Here is a 25,730-nt window from a genome sequence, read left to right on the forward strand (position 1 = left end):
ACAGTTTTTTCTCTCCCTCTACACTCTGGCGATGATGTCACACACTGTGGCACGAACATTCCGTGCAATACACACCCATTATAATCTCAGAATTTCTCCAAAAATGATCATGGTCATTGAACAGGGATTGATAAAAAAAACGATATGACCTATCGAAACGTGGATTAATACACCGATACAAAAGACTTGTGTCTAGTAGCGGGACGAAATTGCGTCCGGAAGAGGAAGAAGAAAAAATCCACAGTATAACAGTAGTGCTCGGGGCGAAGCACTGGTCCCTACAGCGATTGCTGTATGGGACCAGTTAATGTTCACTTTAACAAATTATAATTAATATTTAAAAACACTGTACAGAATGATTTTGGTTTTGTTTAGATATTATTTCGGAATTAAAAACTAAACTTACAGCACCAGTACCTCAGAGGATACATTAGTTTCAACATAAAGAAGATGATGGCCGTGTTGTGTAGCAAAGGGACTTGTTCACACCTTGTAATATTGTCTGTAAACACGGTAAACCACAGGTGAATTCCAGTCAAAGGTGTTGATAAACACATTTGAACATCAACACATGATGCAACCATATCCCCTTCACATTTGTGAGCCGTGATCTCTGCTGGGGCAGAAAACATGAACATACATGTTCTTGTTTGTGAAACTAAAGTTTTACTTATGAACACTGAGGATGGCTCCATGACAGAGTGACAGTGAGTCAGCAGTACCAGGAACTGGAGATTTTTGCCTCAATCATTCTTTTGAAAATGTACAACTGTGCCTTTCCTACTGTGTCATGTAAACATGTCTTCTGTTAAAAGGCTTTGCTAATGCTTTACAATAACAATCTTTCTGGACTGACTTCCTTGTATGTGTCATAAAGTCATCATGAGGCCACAGCATCTGCAAGCTGATAAACAGATAATTGTCCTGATTACTAATTTCTTGCAGTTGTGAGTGTGCAAAGTCACAGGGCTTCACCAAGCCAAGAGGCCCTTGCCGCGTTAATGTCCATACCAACTGTGGCTTATGGTACCTATACACCAGAAGACTTTGAAAAGATTTGGAAAGACTCCTGCAAGACTATCAGCTCACACCTGCTCACATCTAAAGACAAGTGTTTAGAGTTTTTAGTCCCAGCCTAGTCTCAGACTGAGATTCTACAAAGACTGTGCATCTTGCAGGGTCACTATTTACAAGACTACAACTAGATTGTTTTAGCATTTTTTACCTACCATGCAATGTTTGTGTGTGCAGTGGTTTGTGTTGGAAAAAAAGAAAAGAAGACGCCACAAAATGCCCCTCACAAAGCTGAAAAAGGGTTTCTGTTTTTCTGACATGAAAAGTTGACTATTTTACAGTAAAAATAGACAAGAAGAATAGATAAGGAAGAATAAAGGAAAGGAAAATTTAGAAAATAATTCATGATATACATTTATGTCCTATTTAATTATATTTAATTTATTTGTTTAATATGAATAATTATACTTATCAGCTCTATCAACTTTCATTTAGTTAATCACACATTAATCATCAATTATTTATTACTTATTTATGTATAGGCCTACATTTATTTATACATTTTAACTGGGTCTGCTTACTATTCTCTTTACTATGAAACAGCGACCCCAAAATCCCGCTTGTGGCCGTAAATATATTACAACTCTATATTTGTATTTAGGCTTGAGCTTACTAACATTATTGTGATGTAACTTTTTCCTGTCGAAGTGGTTTTACTGGCCGGTCTGCTCATCTATTAGTTGTTGATTGTGTTCCGTCACTGCGACTTGCGATAATATCAAACACGTTTGATATGATCGCAAACCAAAGACTAGGAAAAGACTGATATGAAACAGCGCAGATTACTACCTTACACTTAACGATCGGGATGACGGGAGCGCGCTGTGACTCCAGTAAGACTCCTAGATTTACTAAAGACTTTCAGTTTTTAGTCTGGGACTGGGGAAATCGTTTGGTGTAAGCCCAGCATTAGGAGGCAGAATTGGTCATCCGTTTATCGCAGAGGTGACCGTTCGTTCCATATGTTGACGATTCTTTGAGCAAGACAAAGAACTTAATATTTTTCCGGATGTTTAAGCCAGTGTGTGAACATGAGGCACATTGTAAAGCACTTTGGATAACAGAAGTGTATCCAAGGTCTGAAATCCAAAGTCTTAAATCCAGGGCTTCAACTATACATTATTTTCATTTGTCCCATCCATCCAACCATTTTCTGCTGCTTATCAGGGGCCTAGTCCAGTGCCTAAAAAACTACAGAAGAAGGTAAACTGCCTTAACTGCCTGAATTACCTCAAATGGCACCTTTCACCATGAAGGTGCAGCGGCTCTATTCATATGTCTAACTCCCTATCCCCTCGCCACCCTACAAAGGAAGCTCATTTCAGTCATTCTTTTGTCATTTCCCAAAGTTCACGACTGAAGGTGATTGTTGGAAAGTAGAGTGAATGTTAACTCAAAAGTTTTGTCTTATAGCTCAGTTTCCTTCTTCACCACCACGGTCCAGTACAATGCCCAATTTACTGCTGATGCAGCAACCCAGCGGCCTGTTGATCTCATGCCTCACCATTTTACCCTCACTCATGATGAACAACACTACGCGATCCTCTCGTTTTCCAGGGAGGACTCCAACAGGGCGACGCTCAGCCCGGGGGCTTGTCAATTGCCTTTGGAAACCCTGCTATTGGTATAGGAGGGGCTTGATGGGACAAAACTTAAACTAAGCTTTACATACAGTAGCAAGAAAAAGTATCTGAATTGTGAAACCTTTGAAATTACCTGGTCTTCTGCATAAATTTGTCATAAAATATGATCTGATCTGTGTTTAACCTAATACCACACAAACAATTATAATATTTAATGCATTTATTGAACACAACCATGACATACTCCTAGTGCTGGTGGAAAAAGTAGGTGAACCCCAGTCCAATCAGTCAAATGAGATTTGAGTGAGGTGTGGAGCTACTTTGACCTATAAAAATTTTTATATTCACAAAAAGCGTAGCATGTGACCCATGCCTTGCAAAAAAAGAGATCACCAAAGTGCTACGATCAAAAATCTTTGATTTGCATGAGACTGGAAGAGGTTACAAAGTTATCTCAGAGATTTTTATCTTGGTATTCGCTGGTATTCACCAGTCTACAGTTAGACAAATTGTCCAAAAAAAGAGATGATTTAGTACTGTGGCTTCTCTCCCTAAAAGTGGGAGCCCAGGCAATTTCACTCCAAAGGCCCAGCGCAGAATGCTGAGTGAGGTAAGAAAGACCCCGAGAGTAACAAGTAAAAACTTGAAGGAATCGTTGGAACTGGTTTACATCTCTCTTCACGAGTTTACCATATGCAAAAGATTTAACAGGCATGGTGACCATGGCTGGACACCACTGAGGAAGACACTCTTTTCCAAAAAAAACATCACTGCATGGCTGAGGTTTACCAAAGAGCACCTTGACACTCAACAATGCTACTGGGAAAAAGTTTTGTTGACTGATGAAACTAAAGTTGAATTGTTCAGGCAGAACGCTCAGAACTACGCATGGTGTTAAAAGGACACTGCATACCAACATGAGAACATCATCTCAACAGTGAAGTATGATGGAGAGAGCTTCATAGAGTGGGGCTACTTTGCTGCCTCAGGGCCTGGGACACTTGCAATCATTGAGGAGAATATTAATTAATCATTCCAAAACTCCTGAACGGTGTACAGGTCTGATCAGCAGCTACTGGAAGCGTTTGGTTGAGGTTATTGCTACCAAAGGATGTTCAACTAGTTAGTTTATGCAGATGTTCACTTAATTCTTTTCACTAGCACTATGAATGTTTCATGGATGTCTTTCATGAAGACATGAAATATTATAATTGTTTGTGTTTGTCTATACTTGGGACGACTTAGATGCAGATCAGATCACAATTTATGACAAATTATTGCAAAACAACTAGGTAATTTCAAAGGGTTCACATACTTTTTCTTGCAATTGTAGGGCTCTCATATTTTATGAGGTTACCACCCTTTACAAAAATATAATCCTCAACTTGAAAAGGTGGTTGATCTGATTATTTGTGGCGACTGCCACAATATCAACACTGAACCCAAATTTTGATTTTCTACCCTACGTAGCCACCACTGGAATATAATTCTACAAATGGTATAATACTCACACAATTAGTGTGGTGAAATAGTTGAAAAATGTGCAAAAATACCACATTCAAACAGCACCGATAACCAGACAAAACTAAAAAAAAGCTGCACAGGATTCAAATGTTGATACAGAATTTGAAGGGGAGTGTTATGAATGGAATCTCCTAAACTTTGAACTATTGGGTACAGGCCCTGTTATACAGTTTAGAGAAAAACTTTCCATTACTTGCATGAAACTAACACGTTGCATCATATTTCAGTGGAATAAGAAGGGAGATGGGAGGGTGGAATAATCAGGGGAGAGGCAAGAGAGATGAGAAATTAATGACACAAAGAATATACGGTGATGAGGATGACTAGGGAGTTAAGGAGTGGGGAGTGTGGTCAGGGATAAATGAACTGCCATGTCTTGTACGATCAGAGATCTGCTTGAGCTCAGCAGGTTCTGAACGTCACCTCTCCTCAGTATTGAGATAATGGACGGCCTTGAGGGAGCAGAGCTCTGCTACCCTCAGCTCCAGAACTTGTCCTGCAGTGGCGTAATGCGTCCTCGCGTTGAGGCCGTTCTCCTCTATACTCTGCTCTCTTCTGTCGCTGTGGTCACTGTAGCGCTCAACCTGCTGGTTATCATCTCCATCTCCCACTTCAGTCAGCTTCACACCCCCACCAACCTGCTCCTGCTATCCCTGGCCATCGCAGACCTCTTTGTTGGGCTGCTGGTGATGCCGGTGGAAACGGTGCGATTCATAGAATCCTGCTGGTTGCTGGGGGATCTAATGTGCGCTCTGTCTTACATTGTCGGCTTCACTCTGACCTCAGCCTCTGTGGGGAACATGGTGCTCATATCGATCGATCGTTTTGTAGCTATTTGTTATCCTCTGCAGTACCCCAGCAAAATCACTCGCAGCAGAATTGAGGTGTCTGTGTGTCTTTGCTGGGCCGGCTCATTTCTCTACAACGGGCTGATTTTAAAAGACCATCTGAGGCAGCCAGACAGATACAACTCCTGCTATGGGGAGTGCATAGTGGTGATTAATTATGTCTCTGGAACTGTCGACCTTGTGTTCACGTTTATCAGCCCCTGCTCAGTCATCCTCATTCTTTACATGAGAGTGTTTACTGTGGCAGTGTCTCAGGCTCGTGCCATGCAGTCTCATATTACAGCTGTTGCGGTCGGCACAGTTACAGTCACCGCAAAGAAATCAGAGAGGAAAGCAGCCAGGACTCTGGGTATTGTGATACTGGTGTTTTTGATGACTTTCTTTCCGTATTACTATCCCTCTCTTGCAGGACAGGACATCTCAAACGATGCTTCTTCCTGGGCCCTTGTGTCCTGGCTGTTGTATTTTAATTCTTGTTTGAACCCACTCATATATGCTTTTTTCTATCCCTGGTTTAGAAAAGCCATCAAGTTCATTGTCACTCTGAGGATACTTGAGCAGAACTCCTCACAGGCAAATATACTTTAAAGTCACTACAAATTTTTTTTGTTAAGAACTGGTAAAATCATAATCAATTAATAATCAGTCATTTTTGCAAGCAATAATGCCAGACATTTGATAGTTTCAGCCTCTAAAATGTGATAAAGTCCTGCTTTTCTTCATCTTACATTATAGTAAACTGAATATCTGTGGGCTTTTGACAGGTGACAAAAAGGGGATCTGGATAGATCACCTGTTTTTGTGGTATTTTCTTGTATTTTATAGATTAAACTCTGAAGTGAAGTAAATACGCAGCAGAGTATTTTATAATAAAACAGTTGTTAGTTGCAGACATGTTGTGATGGCAGTTTTACAAGACAAGTTTAACTTTTTTTAATATAGCCATTTCATTAAAAAAAAAAAAAAAACAGTCTGACACAGGGAGAACATGCAACTCCACAAAGGAGAGCAACAAGCTGGATTCAACCTGCGACCCTCTTGCTGTAAGGCTACACTACACCACCGTGCAGCCCTAATACAGTGTGTTGTATATCTTTAATTCTGAACCCATATACACTAACAAACTGAAGTTGATGGGCTCTCGACAGCTGAAATGTGTTTTATGTATTGCTCGCTGCAATTTTACTGCTCAAGGACTTTGTAAAAAAACATTGGCATTACACCATAACAGAGATAAGACAGAGTTAGTTATATTTATTTACAGTTGCGTTTTTCAGAAGTAAAATATTTTAGTTCTGATAATGAGCACAATTGCCTAACTACATTACCTCTTTTCACCAGCAATTCAATTTAAACAGGATTATCAAGCTAGTGTGAATTATACATGTAAAGATTCAGCAGCCATCCAAAATCATGTTTAATTTAAGAGAAATAATAATATTTAACAGCCGATGTTATGTTTTTGTCTCCCCTGGTTTTGTAAAATGTATGACCTTATGAGAATATGGTTAGATTTCTGTTTTCATAAGCTGTGTATTATGCAGTGATAAATCATTTCTATTATATTCTTAATAACTGAGCTAGAAGTGGCACAGAGAAAAGAACAATCTGAAAGGAAAAAGATCAAAGGCAGAAACAAAGGTTCAGATACACAGATATACTGTGTAGAAAATGAGCACAATAAGAAACTGCTTTCATTTTGTTTTTTGATGACAAATAAACATGATAAAGTCATTTAAGTGAAACACGTTCTGATTTATTTTTGTAAAAAAGAATTATAGGTTTTAGATTGAAAATAAAGACATTCATATAAATAGTCTATTTACCAAAGTAAACAATTAAAAAAAAAACACACATTTGATGCTGAAGTCCTCATCTTCTGGACTGAGATCTCAGCTGTCTGACTTCTGTAATGCACAGAACAAATAATATGTGAAACATACAAGAAGATGGTATTTTCTTGTTAGATTTGTTTTTATCTATTTATTAATGTAAAAACATTCATCTTACATAAATTATTTGGAGAATTGAAGCAGTAGATCAACATATTGTACCACAAAATTAAAAATGTATAATTATTTCCCAAAAATCTAAATGTGATTTTTTTTTTGTTCTGAAGGCAGAACATTCTGAGAAAGGATCTGGAAAGTGGTTGTTTGTTATGAGTATCTGGAAAATGCGTTTAGGACTTTTAAATGTGCATCTATGTACTTATTGAGTAAATATGTGTAAATAATATAAATAAACAGTAAATACCAGGGATTTCGTGTGGCCAAAAGTCATCACAAGCAGGACACCTCGGCTCTGGTCTTCCTTTGAAGTATCTGGCAACACACGGGTTGTGTATTTTTATGCCACATGTTGGATTCTCACAAATCTGGCACTGAAAAAATAAACAAATAAGGTCAATGACAATGTAAAAATCTCAACATGACACAGGAAGTAAAAGCTGAACAAAACTGAAACAGACAGAAAAAAAGACACATTCATTATGTAATATTTTTACTGTGTCTGTTTGCAGTACAGAAACACATAAAATCATATTATCAAAAGAGTAAATTCTTTCAGTCATTCATATTTAAGTTGTTACTCAAAAGCAAGTCAGTGTGACTTCTCAGGTGATTCACTTCTTTACACTACAGTCATAATTACTTTTCATCCTTCTTTTTTGCAGACAGCTTCAAACATCATCTATATTTTTTTGTATTATTTAATTAAAACATTTGATTTCACATTTGTACAGTGACATTAAGAAAAAAAGATATCAGTAATACCATGAATAAATGAATACTAAGTAGTGAAAGCAGTATTGGGAGATTCTAAATGACAGAACTGATTTGAATTGATTTTACATTTATCATAATGTATAACATTTATACATAACAGAAACAGAGGAAACATTTACCTGGAAAGCGATGTTTCGGCAGATTTGGCACACTTTGACCTGCTCCTGATACATTGTACGAATGTATGGCTCCATCTCTATAATACATCTGGTGGACAGAGTGTATTCACCCCGTTTCTACATTATAGAACAGAAATCAATTACATACTAAATAAACCAACAAAGTGGGAGCAAGAAGTTGAATTCTTAAGCAAAGAAACACATCAGATTCCACCTGGTTAATAGACCTAGTAATGAATGTGATTTTTAACTGATTTCAAAAATAAATCTAAATGTATTTATTTTTTTGCATTTCTGCTTTATTGGATACTGAGAGACAGACAAGAAAAGTAGCAGATAGAGGGGAGCTGACATGCAGCAAAGTGCGGTTACACTTTAAGCTTGGTGAAGCTGACTGAATTAAAGGCAGCCAGACTAAGTTGGAGTGCTTTATAAAAACTGTCCTCAAAATAAAAAATGCTTAAATTGATCTTTAAAAAAAGACTTTTGTCCACACAAAAAAGTGTTTGCAGTTAGTAGAATAGGAGCAGACACAGTGTTTTACCTCACAGAGCCATTTGTCATGCACGAGTCGGTTCAAGAGGTGCTCTGTCTCGCTCTTCTTCAGCTTTCTGGACATCAAGGTGTCGGCACTGTTCAGGATATCAGTGGAGGAGGCCTTGCCGTTCTCAGAGCCCACGATCAGGTCCATCTAAATCAGAACAGCTCACGTTAATCACAACCCACTTCACACTCTGCAGAAGGCACATCCCAAAAATATGTGTATTTTCTCCTGTGCTAAAATGGAACACTGGAAGTAACTTTGTCTGCACATGACTTTTTCTCAATATGAGACACATACTACTGCTGCAAAGGTAGAAGTTAATTTCAAGACTGATATATAGTTTTTTGCATTACAATGTACAAGGATCTATTTTTTTTCAGTTCACACAGTGTAAAAAGCAGTACAGGGTAAGACAAGAGCTTGATAGTCGAATGTTTTTTTAGGTTTTATTTACATTATGTCACCACCTTTTATAATATATGTTACAACTGTGCCGATAAAGATTTGTGAGCAAATTGTATATAAAAAGTTGAAACGCAGGATTTCCATCTATAGATTTAACTCACCGTTTTCCTGAACAGTTCCAGCTCATTGTCAGCATAATCTGACGACATCCTGGTGACATCAGTCTCTGTCATGTTCACCTGGCCAGGATAAAATTGAAACAGTGATTATCAATGCCTCCTAGTGGTTTAAATTTTTTGTTTGTTCTTATGAAGTTATTCTGACATCACAGGTTTATAAATCCAATCATGAAATTTAACTAGATTTCATACATCTTTCATCCCCTACTGAGTGTAGTGTATTATAGTGTTTTCATATAATTTGATTAATTTAATTTGGCAGTTCATCCTTGAATAAATGAGTAACCATGGCTGATCACAAAATAATGCACCATAGCTGAATTACAGAAGCTGCTTGTAAGAAAAATGGTGAGCTTTAAAACTATTTTAAAATATTTTATTTATTGTTCAGATAGTGTAGAAACATCTGAAAGACCAGTCTTGATTAACTTAATTTCCTCCTGTAGGTTTGAATTTGCACAAACATGCGAACAAGGCAAACACACAACAATTGTGCTTCATACCCCCATTCAATTTCCATATAAGGAAAACAGGCCTGATAATGCAGGAAGTAAACCAACTAACCAAGGCATAGAACTGGTGGCCGTTCTCTTCAGACATCCCTTTTCGTATCTGCATGAACATGGGCTGCAGCTTGGAGTTGATGGTTTCAATGAAATCATCCAGTTTATCAGGGATGTGCTGTGCTGAAAAAAAAAATATGAAAGACCAAGTTGTCAGAATCAAGAAGACTTACGTGTAACTATAATATTTGCTCTTTTACAGTCACCTCAAAGAAGGTGATGTTATGGCTCAATGTCACAGGGCTGTCAATGTTTACTTGTCCTAATAAAAACCAGTAAACCACAACAACTTGGCAAAACCTAGCAATTTTGCTTCCAGGTTTGAAAATAGTTATTTGGGCAGTAAAATCACCCCGTTTAGAAAATTGCCTGAATCCACTGCCTGTGATTTATATTTCTTGTGGTTTTTAACATATGATTTGAAGACCTTTATTATAAAGATCTTAATTTGTATGAATAACACCATTAACTGTTTATACGTATATATAATAACTCACTGTTGTGGGTTTCACAACAATACTGATAGAGCTTCTTTGCCCCTTGTTCATCAGTGATGCCATTGGCCATCATGGTCTGAAGGAACCGTCGATGGCTGTCTCCCATCTGTCGTGACATGTCTCTGGACTGATCTAGATACACAGAACACAGATGATTACACAGTCTTAGACTTACAATACAGTTGCAAGGAAAAGTTTGTGAACCCTTTGAAATGACCTTGTTTTCTGCATTCATTTGTCTTAAAATGTGATCTGATCTGCATCTAAGTCCCAAGGTTAGACAAACACAACGTGCTTAACCTAATTCCACACAAACAATTACAATATTTCATGTCTTTAGTGAATATTTCCATGAAACATTCATAATGCTGGTAGAAAAAGTAAGCGAACCCTTTGGCTAATGACTCCATTAAGAGCTAATTAGAGTCAGGAGTTGGCAAACTTGGAGTCCTAACAATGAAATTTCAGTGAGGTGTAGACTTACTTTGACTGATAAAAAAGAAACACACAAACTTTTTGAGTTTGCTATTCACAAGAAGCATCTGCTGATGTGAACCATGCCTCACAAAAAAAGAGATCTCTCTGAAGACCTGTGATCTAGAATTGTTGATTTGCATCAGACTGTAAGGGGTTACAAAGTAATTTCAAAGACTTCAGGTATTTGGCATTTTCTTGCAACTGTATATTGGGAAATGGTTATTAAGTAAAGTACTGACAAACCCAACAGTTAAGTGGTTATCCAATACACAGAGACAACAAACTCTTCATCAAGATTTCACTATTTTTGTTCTTTAGCCAGTCGGCCTCGTCTGTCAGGGGTTCAGGAGAGTGGAATATAATTCAAATTCACATCAGATAACTGGTATAATAGTTTAGTATTTAAAGTATTTTAGTAGGAAACTAAAACTATGGATGGTTAACACATACACACATCAACACTAAAAAATTTTTTCACGATTGCTCCTGCTGCTTTCAATAGTTTTCAGTCCGGTTTGTTTGCCATTTCGTTCTCCATGTTTAAGTGTCAATACTGCTTTTAACAAATTGCATGTCATGTTTCTGTGGTTGCTTTTAAACTGCTTGCCGTGTTTTTAATTGATATGCTGTATTTTAGGAAGCCTTTTGTAACACCTTGGCCAGAGCCTGCAGATGAAAAAACATCCTCTTAGCTGATTCCGGCATGTTTTTGTTACACCATGTGCATTTATTTATTATCAATTTTCACTGTCACTTCTCAAATAAACTAAACAGAGAAAGAATCTAACACGCCCAATGTTTCAGTGGAGATTAAAGAGCAACTTTTGCTTGATGTTAGGCATCCTGTTATTTGATTTTAACGAAAACCTGACAACCAAGTAGAAAAGTAATATCGTCACTCTGTTAAAATAGTCGGGAAGTTTTTTGTGTTTCCTGCAAAACTTGAAAAACTGAGCTTGGCGATTATTTTAACAGGGTTACGATATCCATGTTTACACCGAGTTCATGATCATCACAGAGAAGAAAATGAACAAATACATTAACTTAATGGCTAACTGACGTTGACCATAAGACACTTTAAACAGCAATAACTAACTAAGTCAAACTCACAAGTTAGCTGGCTAACGTGCATGCTAAAGTTAGAAACGTTTTTCAAACAAGTAAAGTAACCCAATAGAACCGTTAACTGTTGGCTCACCTGTGCTACGGCGGATATTTCTTCACTTGGTTTAGTTTAACGGCACCTTAAAATGTTAATATTTCGTAAACGACTTTCTAAAGTCAGGACAAAACACCAGGAACAAGTTTACCGCGTCCACAATGTTGTTTTCCTCCTCCGTCTTACCGACTTCCGGTGGTATGCCTGTGTGGTGAGTTAGCGCCCCCTGCAGCTCCGGTGGAGCATTGTGCTTAAACAAAGTCTCAATTTATCTCCACATAAACTGTGAACAACAACTTGGTGCTGGAGCTAAGTGTAATTTTACCATTTTATACAGTCTATGAATTTTACCCATGGGAATATTTAAAGTCAACATCTTGACAGTTCTCTCGACTTAGCTTTTTAATTTGGCTTTTACTTGAACCACTTTTAGAGATTTTTCTGCTCATGTATCTTAGTGTTACAACATCTTCTCTTTTATTTATTTATTTGCTACTATTTATTAGTCTATATATAATTTCCTTAATTTTGCGGGATCGGCGATCGGCCGATTCGTTTACGTCAAACCGATCTTATCTACGATCTTATTTACCTCCTCAAAGGTTTGAAAGTGCGTCTGCACTTACGTTGTCCTGTAAATTGTTGCTATTTATTTTAAGTTCAATATTTTATTTACTACCTCAGACATTGTGATTTCCTTTATTTGTTAAAGAAAAAAAAATCATATAATCATATATATATATATACTTTTATTTTTTATTTTATTTGACCTTACCTTAATTTTTATTTATTTTATCTAATTAATTTCTAACCTGCCTCCAGTGTTTCCTGGGGATGGGTGGAGGGTGTTTGCTTGTTTCTATGTTTTGTAATTATTATTATTATTATTATTACTTTCTCCTTTTTTATGTAAAGTTCTTTGTGTTGCATCTCTCTTGTATGAAAAGTGCTATACAAATAAAGTCTGATTGATTGATTTATTTATTTGCTGCGGAAAATGGAAAGAAATTCATAGCAAAATATAGAATACAATAATTGTATTTATTCATTTTTGAAATATGCTATGTTTTATTTGTGAATAAGCGCAAAAGGGGATTAATGAATGTAAATGAGGACTGGTGACGTTATGTTAATATCTCTGGCAGAGGTAACAGGGTCTTACCCGAGTCACAGCTCTAAGTAGTTAGTAATCAGGAAAAATATGTTTAACTAATTTTTGTTTTTACTTTTTGCAAGCCAAATTTTTAATGTTTGACCCATAACACGCTGACAATACAGTTTAGAAGGAGTACAATTGGGTTTCAAAGTTTAATGCCCAGTTTGGTTAGGCTGTCGAGTTCAGTGGCTGTATTGGCTTCATTTTCCATACAACAATAAAACCTAAGAAGAAGGAGAAAGGGAAAAAATACATGAATGGTTGCTCTGTATCCTCAACTGTAGACCAAAAATATGTTGGCTTCTTTTGGAAGATGGGGGAAACAGAATAAACAGGAAGGCACTCCAAATATATTAAAAAATAACGACTGGAAAGGAAATATTAAAGCTTTTATTGTAGTAGTAAAATCATTTAAAAAGCCGCCCTGACCCAGACCTACAGTGCTTAAAACATGTTGGCTTTTTTTAACGATTTAGCCACTACAGTAAAGGCTTTTTAATATTTCCTTCCAAGTTATGTTTTCTTACATTTTGGAGTGCCTAGATTGCCTTCCTGTTTAACAACATAACATGCTGAGTATAAGCATTTAACCAGCAGCCCTGTGTGCATGTGTGCCTCCACAGATCCTGTTTTGCATTAAACATGACACAGCTGCGTGTATTGAGTAGCTTTAATGAAGCAGACATTAACAATAGATAAAAACTTCAGAGGAAGTGATTAAGTCATTGGAATCCATCTGAACTCTATTTTTTAAAAGTGACTGTTCTGGCTTTAGTGCTGCTGAGAAACGTAGTGACTGTTACGTGGTAGCATCACAAGTTTAAGCTAGGAAATCTCCATTCACACCTTCAACTGGAATGCACCTGAGGTGTGGCTTGTTAAGGTGTGTGAAAAAGCTCCTATGGTAAAAGGATGCAGAAGACAACTATAATTATTGCCTAACCATGCTGACAGAAATATAACTTAAGATGACTTTTGATGGCACCTTGATTCTATCATAAGACACACTGCCGACATTATGCAGCAGAAGTATTTTGCTGGATGTGAAGAGAAACTTCCATTTGAAGGTGACAATGATGTGCAATAGTTTAGTGTAAGTGTTCATAGTATCATGCTTATTGTGGGATTAATAAGGAAGTGGGTGGACTGGATAAGCAAGTTATTTGTACTGAAGTTAATGGAATACTTTTATAATCAAGACAACACATCCAGTGTTACAGTATTTGTGTTATGATCTTGTTGCCCAGTGAGGTCGGAGTGCTACTGGTGATGGTCAAACAGCAATTAGTCAAACAAAATTTATTCTAAATGCTTTATTACTCTAACAAATTAAATAAGAACATATAATACAAGGTGTCTGAGTCTTTGATTACAATATAGCCTATTATTAACATTATTTAAATACAGTATCCAATGTCATCAAGTTTTACTGCAGCATTTAACCTAATATTCCACAACATTATCCAAAATCTTCTGAGGCTCTTCTTCACCAAAAATTTCAAATTCAAAAGGTGTCAGAGAATAGTCGGGTTATCAAAATGGTGCTCATCATTATCAGTATGTTTACATAAAGACAAATAACTCGATTCATGTAATAAAAAAGAAAAGAAAAAAAAAGAAGAAGCACAAAATGAATGTTATGTCATTAAACCGTTTATATGATGTGGTACTGTGGCGCAATTTTACTTAACATGTTTGTTAAATGGTCAGTTTGTGTTGACAATGCAATAAAAAAAAAAAGGTATGTGTTAGGTATGTGTTATGCCGACTCTGATTTTGAGACACAGTAGATATCGTAGTTATGATGTCAGCAACGTTATGCAAATCAGGGTATTGCCTTGAGAAGTCTGATCGAGTTATTAATATTTGTGCAAACAGACTGATACCAGGCTGTGTTCAAGACATTACTTTAAGGAGCCTTGTGTAGGATTTAGTGACATCTAGTGGTGAGTCCGCAGATTGCAACAAACTGAATACCCCTACGCTCACTCCTCCCTTCATTAGGGCTGAGTACTGGCGAAAATCTGGCGATAGGATACGTTATCACGATAAAGGGGTTACAATTTAATATTTTGTGATAAATTGTGATACTGTACACAATGTATGATATGCCCTCTCTAGAAGGTCTGTGTTTGGATTGTCTGTCCTGGGCTACTGTAGAAACATGGCGTTGCATGGCTCTGTGTACATATGAAGGGCTCATTTGAAGCTATAAAAACCAAGGCAATTCTTTGTTTCAGGTGGTTATAAACTAATGAAAACATAATCAGGAATATTATTTTCAATATTTGCCAATAGATCCCCTTAAATCCCACACACTGCCCCATCAAGGGTAAAACAAAACAACTTGATTAAGAATGAACCATTGTCCAAAATGTAAGTGCTTCACTTTTAAGCTCTCCTGACAGAACTGCCCCATCCTTGCTTATTTTTTGTTGGAGAATACCAAATTTGTTTTGTTAAATTACAAATCAGGAATGCCTTGGACAGATTATCTGGATGTAGAAATGACACTGCAGAGTTTCATGTAAATGTGTAAAACAAACAATCTAATGTAAACTGTAGATTTGCAGTGCGAAGGTCGTTCATCTGTCTTTCCACTCAGACATTTCTGGGATAATAAAGCAAGAACTTGACAATGAACTCAGAGATGGGAAGTACAGACACCCACTTTAGCATTTTTTATAGTGACATTTACTTGCTCACCGCATGAAAAAAAAGTAAGATTGGGAATCCTGTCCTAAATAATTTGTACTTTCTTCCAAATGTGTTCACATCACCAACCACTCTGATCAGGTGTAGGTGATGCTCTTACTGAGCAACGTGACATAAATTGAGGAAAGAAACAAAACTCTTTGTCATCACTGTCAAGTCAAAACTGAACAAACAGCATGTGCAATAGAAATTAGCCACCATGTGATCAATCCTTAGTAATGTGATTGGAAAAGCTAGGCATGTGTCACTCAAGTTCTGGTCTCTTTGGTGACTCAATAGCTTCTCCATCTTGCACTCATACAATCCAACTTCAACAGTATTTTTAGCCCAGATCTGGGCACAGTGGGCTTCTTTTTTTTCAGCCCACCATTGTTATCACCGTCTTCCTATTTCTCCCAAAGTGCCCATTGTTGACTCTGTGTGCTTTTCGTCCACTCGAATGTCTTTATCCTTTTAGTTGGCAGCAGTTGGCTGAGAAAACACCAAACCTGAGGACCAAATGTAAGAAGAGATGATGATTTTGTATAAATTAGTATTTCCTGATTAAAATAGAGGGAACCACGTGGCAGCCTGTTGTGAAACTGCCAGCTGAAAACAACCAGTTTCCCAACCAGAAAGAGACAAATGACTGTCTGGGTGCTACAGTTGTGCATAATTTTTTCTCTAATTCCACATGTAATCTGTTAATGTGCATGTTGTACCTTGTGTTCTAGTGGCTGGTAGGAAACTGTCCATGTGTGTTGATGGACTGTTGCAACTTTTCCTCTTTGGCCCTTCTGCTGTGGCAAAGCTGCAGAAAAACACAAAAACAATCAATACACCAATCACATTGAGACTCAATAAGACAGTGTATCATTATAATACTGAAATACTGCACTCCAGCGTCTCACCGTTCTCTTCTCCATGAAGCTGTTCAGGAATTCGTCTATGTCTGTGCGTCCCTCCAGGAAGTTTTCAGCCGTCTCCTCTGACTCCTCTTCAGCCTGGTGGGCTGCAACTTTTAACCGAGCCTGTAGAGTACTAAGACTGCAACTCTAGTGGTGGTGAAAGACAAAAGTGAGAATCAGAAACATGTTCAAGGATATTCAGGCTTGTTTCTTTAAACTCCTTTAGTTATAACAATGGGGTCTTATTGTTAACTGGGAGGGAGAGCATTATCCAACCTACAACAGAAGAGAATCCCAAAAACAAAAGGGCTTATGTGGAGCAAAAGACAGATGCTGACATGTGGTTGTTAGTTAAGTCTGGAATGAAATGTATTCAGCTGGTGGCTGTTTTGATTGACACAGGCCATTAAATCATGCTTCGCATTATGATTGTTTGATTGTTTGGACTCCTACAATTTAAGGAACAACCCAAATGATGCTCAAATGTCAACATAATTGTAGAAATCTTAAATGTGTAAATCTTCAATTCGCTTATTAATCATTCAATCATCAGCCATTACTGTAGCATAATTAGTTACAAATGCTTGTGGAGAGTTGTGTAACTGTATGTTAAACTGTGTGTATATAATCTGTTAATGTGTAAATCAATCTCTACACACCTGCTGACCATATTTGTGAATTTGTAAAAAAGATCTGCAAATTTGTATTCAGAATCCATCTTCATAATTAGATTTGTAAAACAGACCTCAAAGCCAGATTTGCAAGAGTATTGAGTTTTGTAAATGTGTAGGCAACTCCTAGAGTTTGAAATACTGACAAGTCATTGTTACAACTCAGTCAAGCCTCCCAATTGGCTGTTTCTACATGTGACCTGCTACACTTCTGCTGTGGTAGAGATCTGCAAATGCATGTGGCAATTTGAATGTCACGCACTGACTCAGTAACAGTAACAGTATACAGCCTGCATACCACAAGCGTTTGCACCCAGTGACTGCACACATGACATCACTGGGCAGCAGACTTGTCTACACTTTTGCAAATACCAATACATTTAAAATCCGATAACACACACAACTCTACACGCACATTTGCAAATAGTTCTGCAACAAAAAAAGCCCCATAGTGGCCTCTTACCTCACTGAGTTCATGCTGTCTCTGCATCCTAGTCTCAAAGGCCGATTTCATCTGAGTCAGCTGTTCATACTGTCAACGGACAAAAAAACACATTATAAGCAGCTAAACAATAGCATGAATGTGTCTGCTGTGCATCTGTATGAGAAAGAAAACAAGAGATTGGATGTAATATCTGACCTTGTAGAGCATTTCTTGTCTTTTTCCTTCCAGATTCGGCTCCATCTGAAGATTTTTCTCTGTAAATGAAGATGAAGAAATCTTTGTAATGCTCAACTAATGTTAAACTTCTCTTTATTTAATTGATCATCAAGATCCTTTGGCCCAGCAGCAGATGAGGAACTTACTAGCCATGTCCACTATACTGGTGACCAGCTCTTCTTTATCACTGGTGACTTGTTTCAGTTGTGGCAAACTCACAAAGAATTCCAGTAACACATCCTCATTTTCAGACATGTCCGACAGCTGGGTCAGACTGGAGTGAAGTACAGCAGATGTGGTGGACAAAGGTAGATGTACAGTAATAAGTAAGAGAACAACATAACAAAGACATTAATTATGGGTATTGAGGAATGTTTTCCCTTACTGAAACACACATTATAGCCTGTATACACAATGTCCCAATTCATTAAATATAAACAATGATTTAAGATGAATGCTATTTTAATTCTTTTAGATTTAAGTGCAGCCTTCGACACTGTCGACCATGCGATTTTAACTGACCGCCTTAAGAACTGGATTGGCATCAGAGACACTGCACTTGGTTGGTTTTATTCGTATCTTTTAGACAGAACCTTTGTGGTCCACATAGGTAATTTTACCTCCTCTAAAACTTGCATTACCTGTGGTGTACCGGTGTAAAGTTCGATTTTAGGTCTGATTTTATTTTCAATGTATATGCTCCGTCTAGGACACATTATCCAGCGCCATAATGTGTCCTTCCATTGCTACGCAGACGACACACAGATATACCTTCCCCTGAGACCATCTGATCCTGGAAGCCTAGCTGCTGTGTTCGACTGTCTTAAGGAAATCAACCGTTGGATGGCCCAAAACTTCCTTCACCTCAATAACTGAAGTCATACTGTTCAGTCATCCAAACACAATTAGTCAATTCCAGAATCATCTCGGTACACTATCCACCAACATAAAGTCCTCCGACAGAAATCTGGGAGTCACATTCAACTCAAGCTTTACTTTTAACCCACACATCAAAAAAGTTGTCCTGACCTGGAAAAAGTCATTCATACTCATATTCTCCCATTTAGATGACTGTAACTCCCTCCGCTCCGGCATCTCCAAAAATCCCTTTCTCGCCTCCAACTGGTTGAGAACGCAGCAGCTCGGCTTCTTACTGGTTTTAACAGACGACATCACATCACCCCGATTTTAGCTTCCTTGCACTGGCTCCCTGTTCGTTTTAGGATTGATTTTAAGATTTAACTGATCACTTTTAAAGCTCTTTTAGTTCTGGCTCCTAGCTATTTAACAGAATTACTAATTCCATATGAGCCAACCCGCGTCCTTATATCCTCAGGTCGCGACCTTCGGAGCGTTCCAAAGTCCAAACTAAAAACCAAAGGTGATTGGGCTTTCTCCACCAGAGCGCCCTGACATTGGAACGGGCTGCCCGTGGAGATAAGGCACGCAGAGTCAGTAACTTCTTTAAATCACTCCTTAAAACCCACTTTTATAGACTTGCTTTTATGTAATGCTGTCTATCTCACCACTCCTTTTTATTTCTTCACTTTTTTTTTTACTCCTTTTACACCTTTTATTTTCTGTATATCTGAGAATGTCTTGTGATTGTTCATGCTCTGTCTCTTATTGTTTTTCTTTTAATGTAAGAAATGTTTTTAGCCTTATGGCATCATTCTTGTTGTAATTAACTGCTCTCTGTCGAAGCACTTTGTAAACTGCTGTTTTTAAAAAGGTGCTATATAAATAAAGTTATTATTATTATTGAAGTTGACTAGCCTGGCTAACACCAGACCAAATCTCATTGGAGATTAGGTCTGGACACCTTCAATGCTTTTCTCCGTAGAGGAGGTGTGGTTTACGATCCTCCGGAGCCGTTTATTGGGAGCTTAGAATGTCTATCAAAAGCGTCTGTAGGTAGCTCTTAGCCAATCAGATCAGTTATACCAGATGACGTAGTAGAGCAACAGAGATGGATGTTTGTTGTGTGTGTGTCTGTGAGAGAGTGTTGTTTGCTGCTTTGCTTCTCCAGTTCTCGCTTTCTGCAAGATTATTTATTTTCACGCTTTATTCCCCCTCATGTCATTCTGCCACACACATCCACTGATTTTATGGGCAATAAACAAGCTGCTGCGGGTCTCTGGGGGCTCTGCTGTCCCCCGGCTCGTAGCGAGATCACCGGCGGTGACCGGCGGTCTCACCGGCTCGGCGCAACGAGCCGCAGAAACCGCCCGTGCGGCGCCAATTGCCCCGCTACCAGTGATCTCGCTACCAGCCGGGGGACAGCGGAGCTGCCGAGAGACCTTTCGCCTTTCAACTTTCACTCTAAACTATTTAAAACACCATCTACAGCTAAAGAGAGTTTCGCGTCTGCAGCAGCCATGTTGGATCCGGAAAGCTTCCAAGTGCCGATTAGTACGCGTCATCGTCTCACCGTCCCTCCCCGCTCTGTGATTGGATCCCTAAAACAGGGCTAGGAAAATCGCTTAGTTTCCAGACCGCCTGGAGGTTCGAAATCAAATTCGAGCGCGCAAGGCAGTCTGGGTATACCCAGGCTAGAAGTTGACAGCATTTATGAATACTTTACTTCAAGTCACAGAGTTCAGGAAAAGACTCAGGAATCTCAGGCATCTTGTACATGTGTCCGTTCAGTCCAGCCTGAAACAGACAGCAGTGTATCAGCAAGTCACACTCTTCAATGAATTAAACGTTGTTTGTGAATGGACGTTATCAGCCTACTTGTGTGCATGATCCATTATCAGTGTACCTGTGAGTCTCCAGTCGGAACAGGCAGTGGCAGGTCAGAGATCAGTCCGTATGGGGCTGGAGCTCGAGGGGGCCCGTGGGCACTATCGACCCCTGGGTGAGGCATGAGAGCTGGAGCTGGTCCTGTACCAGGAGGCGGCGTGTGACTGGGGCCCACGTGGCGAGGACCATAGTGGTAAGCCTGAGTGGGGTAAGGAGCCATACCAGACTGCTTGTACATACTGCTGGATAAACGTGGGAGGGCAAAAAAGATAATTTCATTAAAGCATAAAACATAACAAGCAAAAAAAGTTATTACAAGCTGGTTCTTACTTTTTTTGATTATTTTATTGAGCAGCTTCATTGAAAGGAACTTGGAACATGAGGAAAACACTGGACAGAACTTGTCAATTGTGACTATTGGGTATTGGCAACAGATCGACTTTTAAACTATTCTTTGGAAGAGAGAAAAAAACCTGACAAAGTTAAAAACTACTGTCCCAATTTTCCATTACAAAGGTCCACTGCTTTTTAGTGCTACTTTCTTACAGCACAGAAACAATATTTACATGATGGTAAAAATATTTCAATGAGACAGAAGACCTGAACTTTCTGTTGTAGTTTAATGAAAAATAACTGAAAGACAAGTGTCCGTGATGTAAGTGGAAACTCACTATGGAAAGCCAGCAGGGCCTGAGGACATCAAGGCAGGAGGACTTTTCCAGAACTCGTCCAGCAGACTCTGAATGACTTTACCCAGATCTGAGTGCATCCCAAACTACAACACACACAACATGGAAAGTGTAATACTATAAAGCAAGAAATAGCCACAGAATCAAAGAAAACAAAGTTAATTTTCCAAATTGAAATGAAAGATGCTAAAACAGAACCAAAAAAAAAACATGCTGATATTGCTATAGGCTTTTGGGAGATATTAGGAAAAGGCTGACTATGTTTAAAGAAGACCCATACAGGTTTTTCTGAGTGCGTTTTATATGTTGGTACAAGTAAATAACACTTCCTTGTTTCAACCCGGATAAGGCCTCATCTTAGTATTGGTACAGAAATGATACAAAGTGGCTAAGATGTTGAACAATCAAACCAGTGCTCAACAGACAAAAATCTACAAGGAATGACCAAAAAAAACATGTTTCATATAAACATCCTGAGCCCCTTTTCTTTCTGGTCAAATGAAGCATTTGGACAGTGGACGCAGTGAGAGGACAGGCTCTGTGCTGAGACAGCACACAGTTTAATTTACTATTCACATATGCCTGAACTTTTAAAAGACCTACTGCTCCTTTTTGGAAACCACCATACTTTGAGTCACAGACTTCAGTTTAATTTTTAGTCAGTCAGTAAGTAACTAGGTAATGTGGATACAGCTGCGAGTACTGATCTTGATAGAGTGATAGTATCCCTGTGCTGTGCTTATTACATGGTTTGATTAACAAAGCACACTATAAAGTTATTGTTAACAATGTTGTAAACACACAGCAAGAAAGATTATGTTACAGAGTGTCAGCAGTGACATAATAAAAAAAACATCTGTTTTATTGTGCAAACATGTCATTAGCAAACACCACTGCCATCTACCCAGCTTACACTTTGGCACATCAGGCTTTCATGAATGTTTTATATTGCAAATCTAGAAGAACCCGAACACTTCCTCTCTTTGAACTCCTTCAACATTCCTGGAAGCACCTCGAGGAACCTAGACGAGAAAGACTAGACAACTACTTACATTAGTGATGAGGGGGCTGGTGATGATGGTGCCATTATTGCTGTCGACTAAATGATGACCAACAGGGGGGTAGACACTAACCACTGGCTTCTCCTGGGGGAACTGAGGAGGCAGTAGACTGGAGGAAAGACAAGAGATTCAGCTTTCAGGAATCCTAATAACAGGATATAAAACAAGCTATAAAATATGTGATCATTATTATAATAGGGTTTTTATGGTAGTATCACATTTATTTGGCACTACATAGGGTAAAGGTTTCACTAACAGCTCTCAAACTTTGACCAGTTCAGGCTGTGGGGACTGGAGACAGTGAAGCATGTTTAAGTGGCCTTTCCTGCTTTTCTTGTCTTTCTTCTCTGTCTTGTGAAAATATGAAATGGTGGGTGCCCTCCTCTTCTACCACTCCTCATTGGCTTTGCAATTTTTTTAGTTGTTAATGTACAACATAGTTAAATTGTCCAAGTAAAATTGAAATTGGTGCATGTCTAGTTTTGTAAATTTGTTTTGATTAAAGCAAGCTTGTGTTTGGAAGAAGAAAAGTTTATGTTTATGTGAAATTACCATTCAGAGTTTTTGTTACTTTGGTGAAATAAATAAATGAATAAATGACCTGTGTGTAGTGGTCAATTATTTTCATAACTAAATGTAGTGACGTGATGTACTCACATGTTAACACTAATGGTGGAACTGTTGACTGTGAATGGTATTCTGTACTCCACATCTTTCTGGATCTCTGCGAGGCTGTTGGAAAGCAGAAAGACGTAATCAGTTATCTTGTATCTGTAGTCATGATCAGCACATTTAGAAAACAGCAAATAGAATTGGGCAATATAAAGTTATACATCGCCAACACGATGGAAAAATGTCTTTGTCTACATTATTTACGTTCTGATCTTTGCACATAGGAGTGAAGCTGCAACAAACCAGCTAGTTGCGGTTTTGCTAACATTGACAAAATAGGCTTTATATAGCCTATTTATTAATCAAAATACCCTAAAAACATAATATATTGATATATCACGATCAAGACATGAAATGAACCGTAATGTGAGGATTTTGGCCATATCACCCAACCCTAACGGTAAATGTATTGTGGTGCTGATCCCAGAGTCACCTACTATTACTGTATGGAGTAAGTAATTGCTTTACCGTTCACTGCAGGCATAACTTTTAAGAATTTAAAACAAGCAATACTTTACACAGTATACCAAACAACAAAGCATTTAGCCCCACAAATAGAGCTGCTTGTCGAAAAAGGCCTTCACTGACTCCTATACAGTCTTTTAAAGCGTATGAAATCTCTTCTTCCATCCATGAATCCCTGACATCATTACCATTTCATCAGCAGCATTCATCACAGCAAATTAGCCTTTGTGGCCTCTGCACTAGAATTAATTTCACATCTGTAGGAAAAGCATGGTTCCTTCACAAACTGCGTGTAATGCAGTTTCTTTGTTACACACAGTGGTGGAAGAAGCATCCACGTGCTTTACTTAAGTATAAGTACCACGGAAACTGCTGGTGTAGTTTAAACAATGTGCTGTATTTTAGAAGTTTGTTAAATTATCCATTGTGTAAAATCTTCATTCAAGAAGTAAGTAGAAACTAAAGCCACCAAATAAATATAGTTGAGTATAAAGTGCAATATTTCCCTCTGAAATGTAGCGTTAGCAGAGTGGAAGTATCAAGCAGCATTAGAACAATACTCAAAATTGTACTTTAGTACAGTACTTGTGTAAATGCACTGAGTAACTTTACACGACTAGTCATTAGAAGGGAGATTACTGCGATGTAATGCATCAGGCTGACAAGATGAAGTAAGAGAACAGTCTGTTTACGCTGGTAGTTAATGTATGATTGAGTTTTGAGATAAAACATATTGTCACACACAGAAAGAGGATAGAGTCCCTTCGTAAACAAAGGCTAACGCTAATACTTTAATCTCCTCGTCTAATTAAATTAGCTAGCTCCTTCTAAAACTACATGCGTGATGAGTTGGCTGGTAAACACTGGAACGATCACAGGACCCGATCATCCAGCTACACCTCGTGTCATCTCACCTAAAAATAGACGATGTGACTGTCACTGACTGACTTGATTAGCTAGCAAGCTAACACAGCGCCCTGGCCAATCACATCGAGCTAGTTAGCTATGTGGAAAGATTAGCAAACATTAGCTGCTCATCGATCGCACAGGGGCATGTCAAAGCAGTAGGTAGTTTACGTGAAATTGTGTGTATCATTTTGATATATCTACAGAATCACGGGGACAAGGGTGTACAAAAACAAGGCTATACTACGTGTTAGCTTAACGTCCCTCCTCTGACTCAACTGTGAGCATGACAGCTAGCTATGCTAAGTAAACATCAGCTGTGTGTGTGTAAACCCACTCAACATGTTTTATTAACGCGAGGAAAGTGGCCAAGAAACATTTTAGTCATCATATTCGGAGTTTGACAAACTAGCGTTACATATAACACGTTACTCGGCATCACCGGGGTCCGGTTTTAATGTGACCGACTGCCGATCACTCTACCTGGGATGAGCGGCTTTCAGTGACTCGATCTGCCGCTGTCTTTGCTGCTGGAGGCTGTTCAGAGGAGGTAGAGGTCCGGAGCCTTTGGACAGGGGGAAAAGCCAGTTCATCCTCTCCTGGCGAACCCTCGGACTGCGCTTAATGACAGAATGAACAGGCCGACTACTGACGAAGACGAAAAGGAAGAGAAAGTGAGAATGAACAGCACACGATGTGCAGGTTTGTGGTGCTAACTCCTGTTAGCTCACGACTCGGTTTGTTGTCCACACGGAGCTTACTTTGTAGTTACGTTACAAAGTCAGCTGGCATATCCTTTTGTGTCAAATAAAATCTCTATTTCATTTTTATCTCCAAGCGTTAGTATGTAGTTTTAGCATTGTCATTAATATTGAGGCGACAGATAATAATAGCGGAGTGAAGACAACAACCTTACGAGTAAGCAGCAGAAGCTTGATCAACTTATTTGCGTATTACGTCACGTCTACGTAAAGCGCAACTTCCTGTTTTTCTTTCATGAAACCCAGAGCCGCTGAGGCTGATAAAACATAAACAAAATCGATACAATTGTTATCGATTAAAAATAAAAAATAAAAAACGGGCTTAAAAAACAACAACTATATTATTATTGTTGTAGTAGACTTTTGGAGTTTTAATGAATCATAATATTTTTTATATTGTCTCTATATGTTTGCTGTATACACATTCAGTAATGCTTGTATTTACAGAACTCTATTCCTATATTCCGGTTTGTTTGTTTTTTCATTTCAGAAGTTTAAATCATGGATGATATACAGGTAATAGTTTGCCACAACCAGAAACAAACTGAAAAAATGTTATCTTGAAGAGGTTCATTAGGCCTAC

The 25,730-nt window shown here is 38.3% G+C and overlaps 3 protein-coding genes across 7 annotated transcripts; 1 reads left to right on the forward strand and 2 right to left on the reverse strand.

Moving 5' to 3' along the window:
• The first annotated feature begins 4,624 nt into the window (after positions 1 to 4,624).
• On the forward strand, positions 4,625 to 5,617 carry LOC131971652 (trace amine-associated receptor 13c-like). Its single transcript, XM_059333188.1, has one exon. The coding sequence runs from the start codon at positions 4,625 to 4,627 to the stop codon at positions 5,615 to 5,617; it is 993 nt and encodes a 330-aa protein (XP_059189171.1).
• Positions 5,618 to 6,759: 1,142 nt separating this feature from the next.
• nsmce1 (NSE1 homolog, SMC5-SMC6 complex component) lies at positions 6,760 to 11,959 on the reverse strand. 4 transcript variants are annotated; one of them, XM_059329393.1, is made up of 8 exons: positions 11,945 to 11,959; positions 10,123 to 10,254; positions 9,627 to 9,748; positions 9,045 to 9,122; positions 8,479 to 8,625; positions 7,935 to 8,051; positions 7,286 to 7,412; positions 6,760 to 6,936 (listed from the first exon to the last, which is right to left on the reverse strand). In XM_059329393.1, exons 2-8 carry the CDS (start codon positions 10,238 to 10,240, stop codon positions 6,902 to 6,904), a joined length of 744 nt encoding a protein of 247 aa, XP_059185376.1. In that variant the 5' UTR covers positions 10,241 to 10,254; positions 11,945 to 11,959; the 3' UTR covers positions 6,760 to 6,901. The 4 variants fall into 4 exon arrangements, with proteins under 4 accessions (XP_059185376.1, XP_059185369.1, XP_059185359.1 ...); XM_059329386.1 differs by lacking the exon at positions 11,945 to 11,959 and adding an exon at positions 11,910 to 11,933; XM_059329376.1 differs by lacking the exon at positions 11,945 to 11,959 and adding an exon at positions 11,798 to 11,932.
• A 2,253-nt stretch (positions 11,960 to 14,212) lies between these two features.
• Positions 14,213 to 25,369, reverse strand: vps37a (VPS37A subunit of ESCRT-I). 2 transcript variants are annotated; one of them, XM_059336583.1, is made up of 12 exons: positions 24,870 to 25,369; positions 23,001 to 23,075; positions 22,335 to 22,452; positions 21,265 to 21,368; positions 20,613 to 20,832; positions 20,433 to 20,503; positions 17,995 to 18,122; positions 17,828 to 17,886; positions 17,651 to 17,719; positions 16,520 to 16,663; positions 16,331 to 16,419; positions 14,213 to 16,117 (listed from the first exon to the last, which is right to left on the reverse strand). In XM_059336583.1, exons 1-11 carry the CDS (start codon positions 24,977 to 24,979, stop codon positions 16,339 to 16,341), a joined length of 1,179 nt encoding a protein of 392 aa, XP_059192566.1. In that variant the 5' UTR covers positions 24,980 to 25,369; the 3' UTR covers positions 14,213 to 16,117; positions 16,331 to 16,338. The 2 variants fall into 2 exon arrangements, with proteins under 2 accessions (XP_059192566.1, XP_059192562.1); XM_059336579.1 differs by having other exon boundaries at positions 20,613 to 20,835.
• Positions 25,370 to 25,730: the final 361 nt, after the last annotated feature.

This window comes from Centropristis striata, chromosome 1 (genome assembly GCF_030273125.1).
Source record: "Centropristis striata isolate RG_2023a ecotype Rhode Island chromosome 1, C.striata_1.0, whole genome shotgun sequence".
Classification (NCBI taxonomy): Eukaryota; Metazoa; Chordata; class Actinopteri; order Perciformes; family Serranidae; genus Centropristis; species Centropristis striata.

Excerpts from the sequence above, each read along its gene's own strand:
- LOC131971652 (XM_059333188.1), top strand. The coding sequence starts at position 4,625 with ATGGACGGCCTTGAGGGAGCAGAGCTCTGCTACCCTCAGCTCCAGAAC.
- nsmce1 (XM_059329368.1), bottom strand. The coding sequence starts at position 11,731 with ATGCACGTTAGCCAGCTAACTT. Across the intron at positions 10,255-11,709 it reads GCACGTTAGCCAGCTAACTT|ATCAGTCCAGAGACATGTCA; the intron begins GTGAGTTTGACT and ends CTGTGTATCTAG. Across the intron at positions 8,052-8,478 it reads ATGACAAATGGCTCTGTGAG|AAACGGGGTGAATACACTCT; the intron begins GTAAAACACTGT and ends TCTATAATGTAG.
- vps37a (XM_059336579.1), bottom strand. The coding sequence starts at position 24,979 with ATGAACTGGCTTTTCCCCCTGTCCAAAGGCTCCGGACCTCTACCTCCT. Across the intron at positions 22,453-23,000 it reads TCCACCATTAGTGTTAACAT|TCTACTGCCTCCTCAGTTCC; the intron begins GTGAGTACATCA and ends TCTTTCCTCCAG. Across the intron at positions 16,420-16,519 it reads GCTTCATGGAGAAGAGAACG|CTTTGCCACAGCAGAAGGGC; the intron begins GTGAGACGCTGG and ends GTTTTTCTGCAG.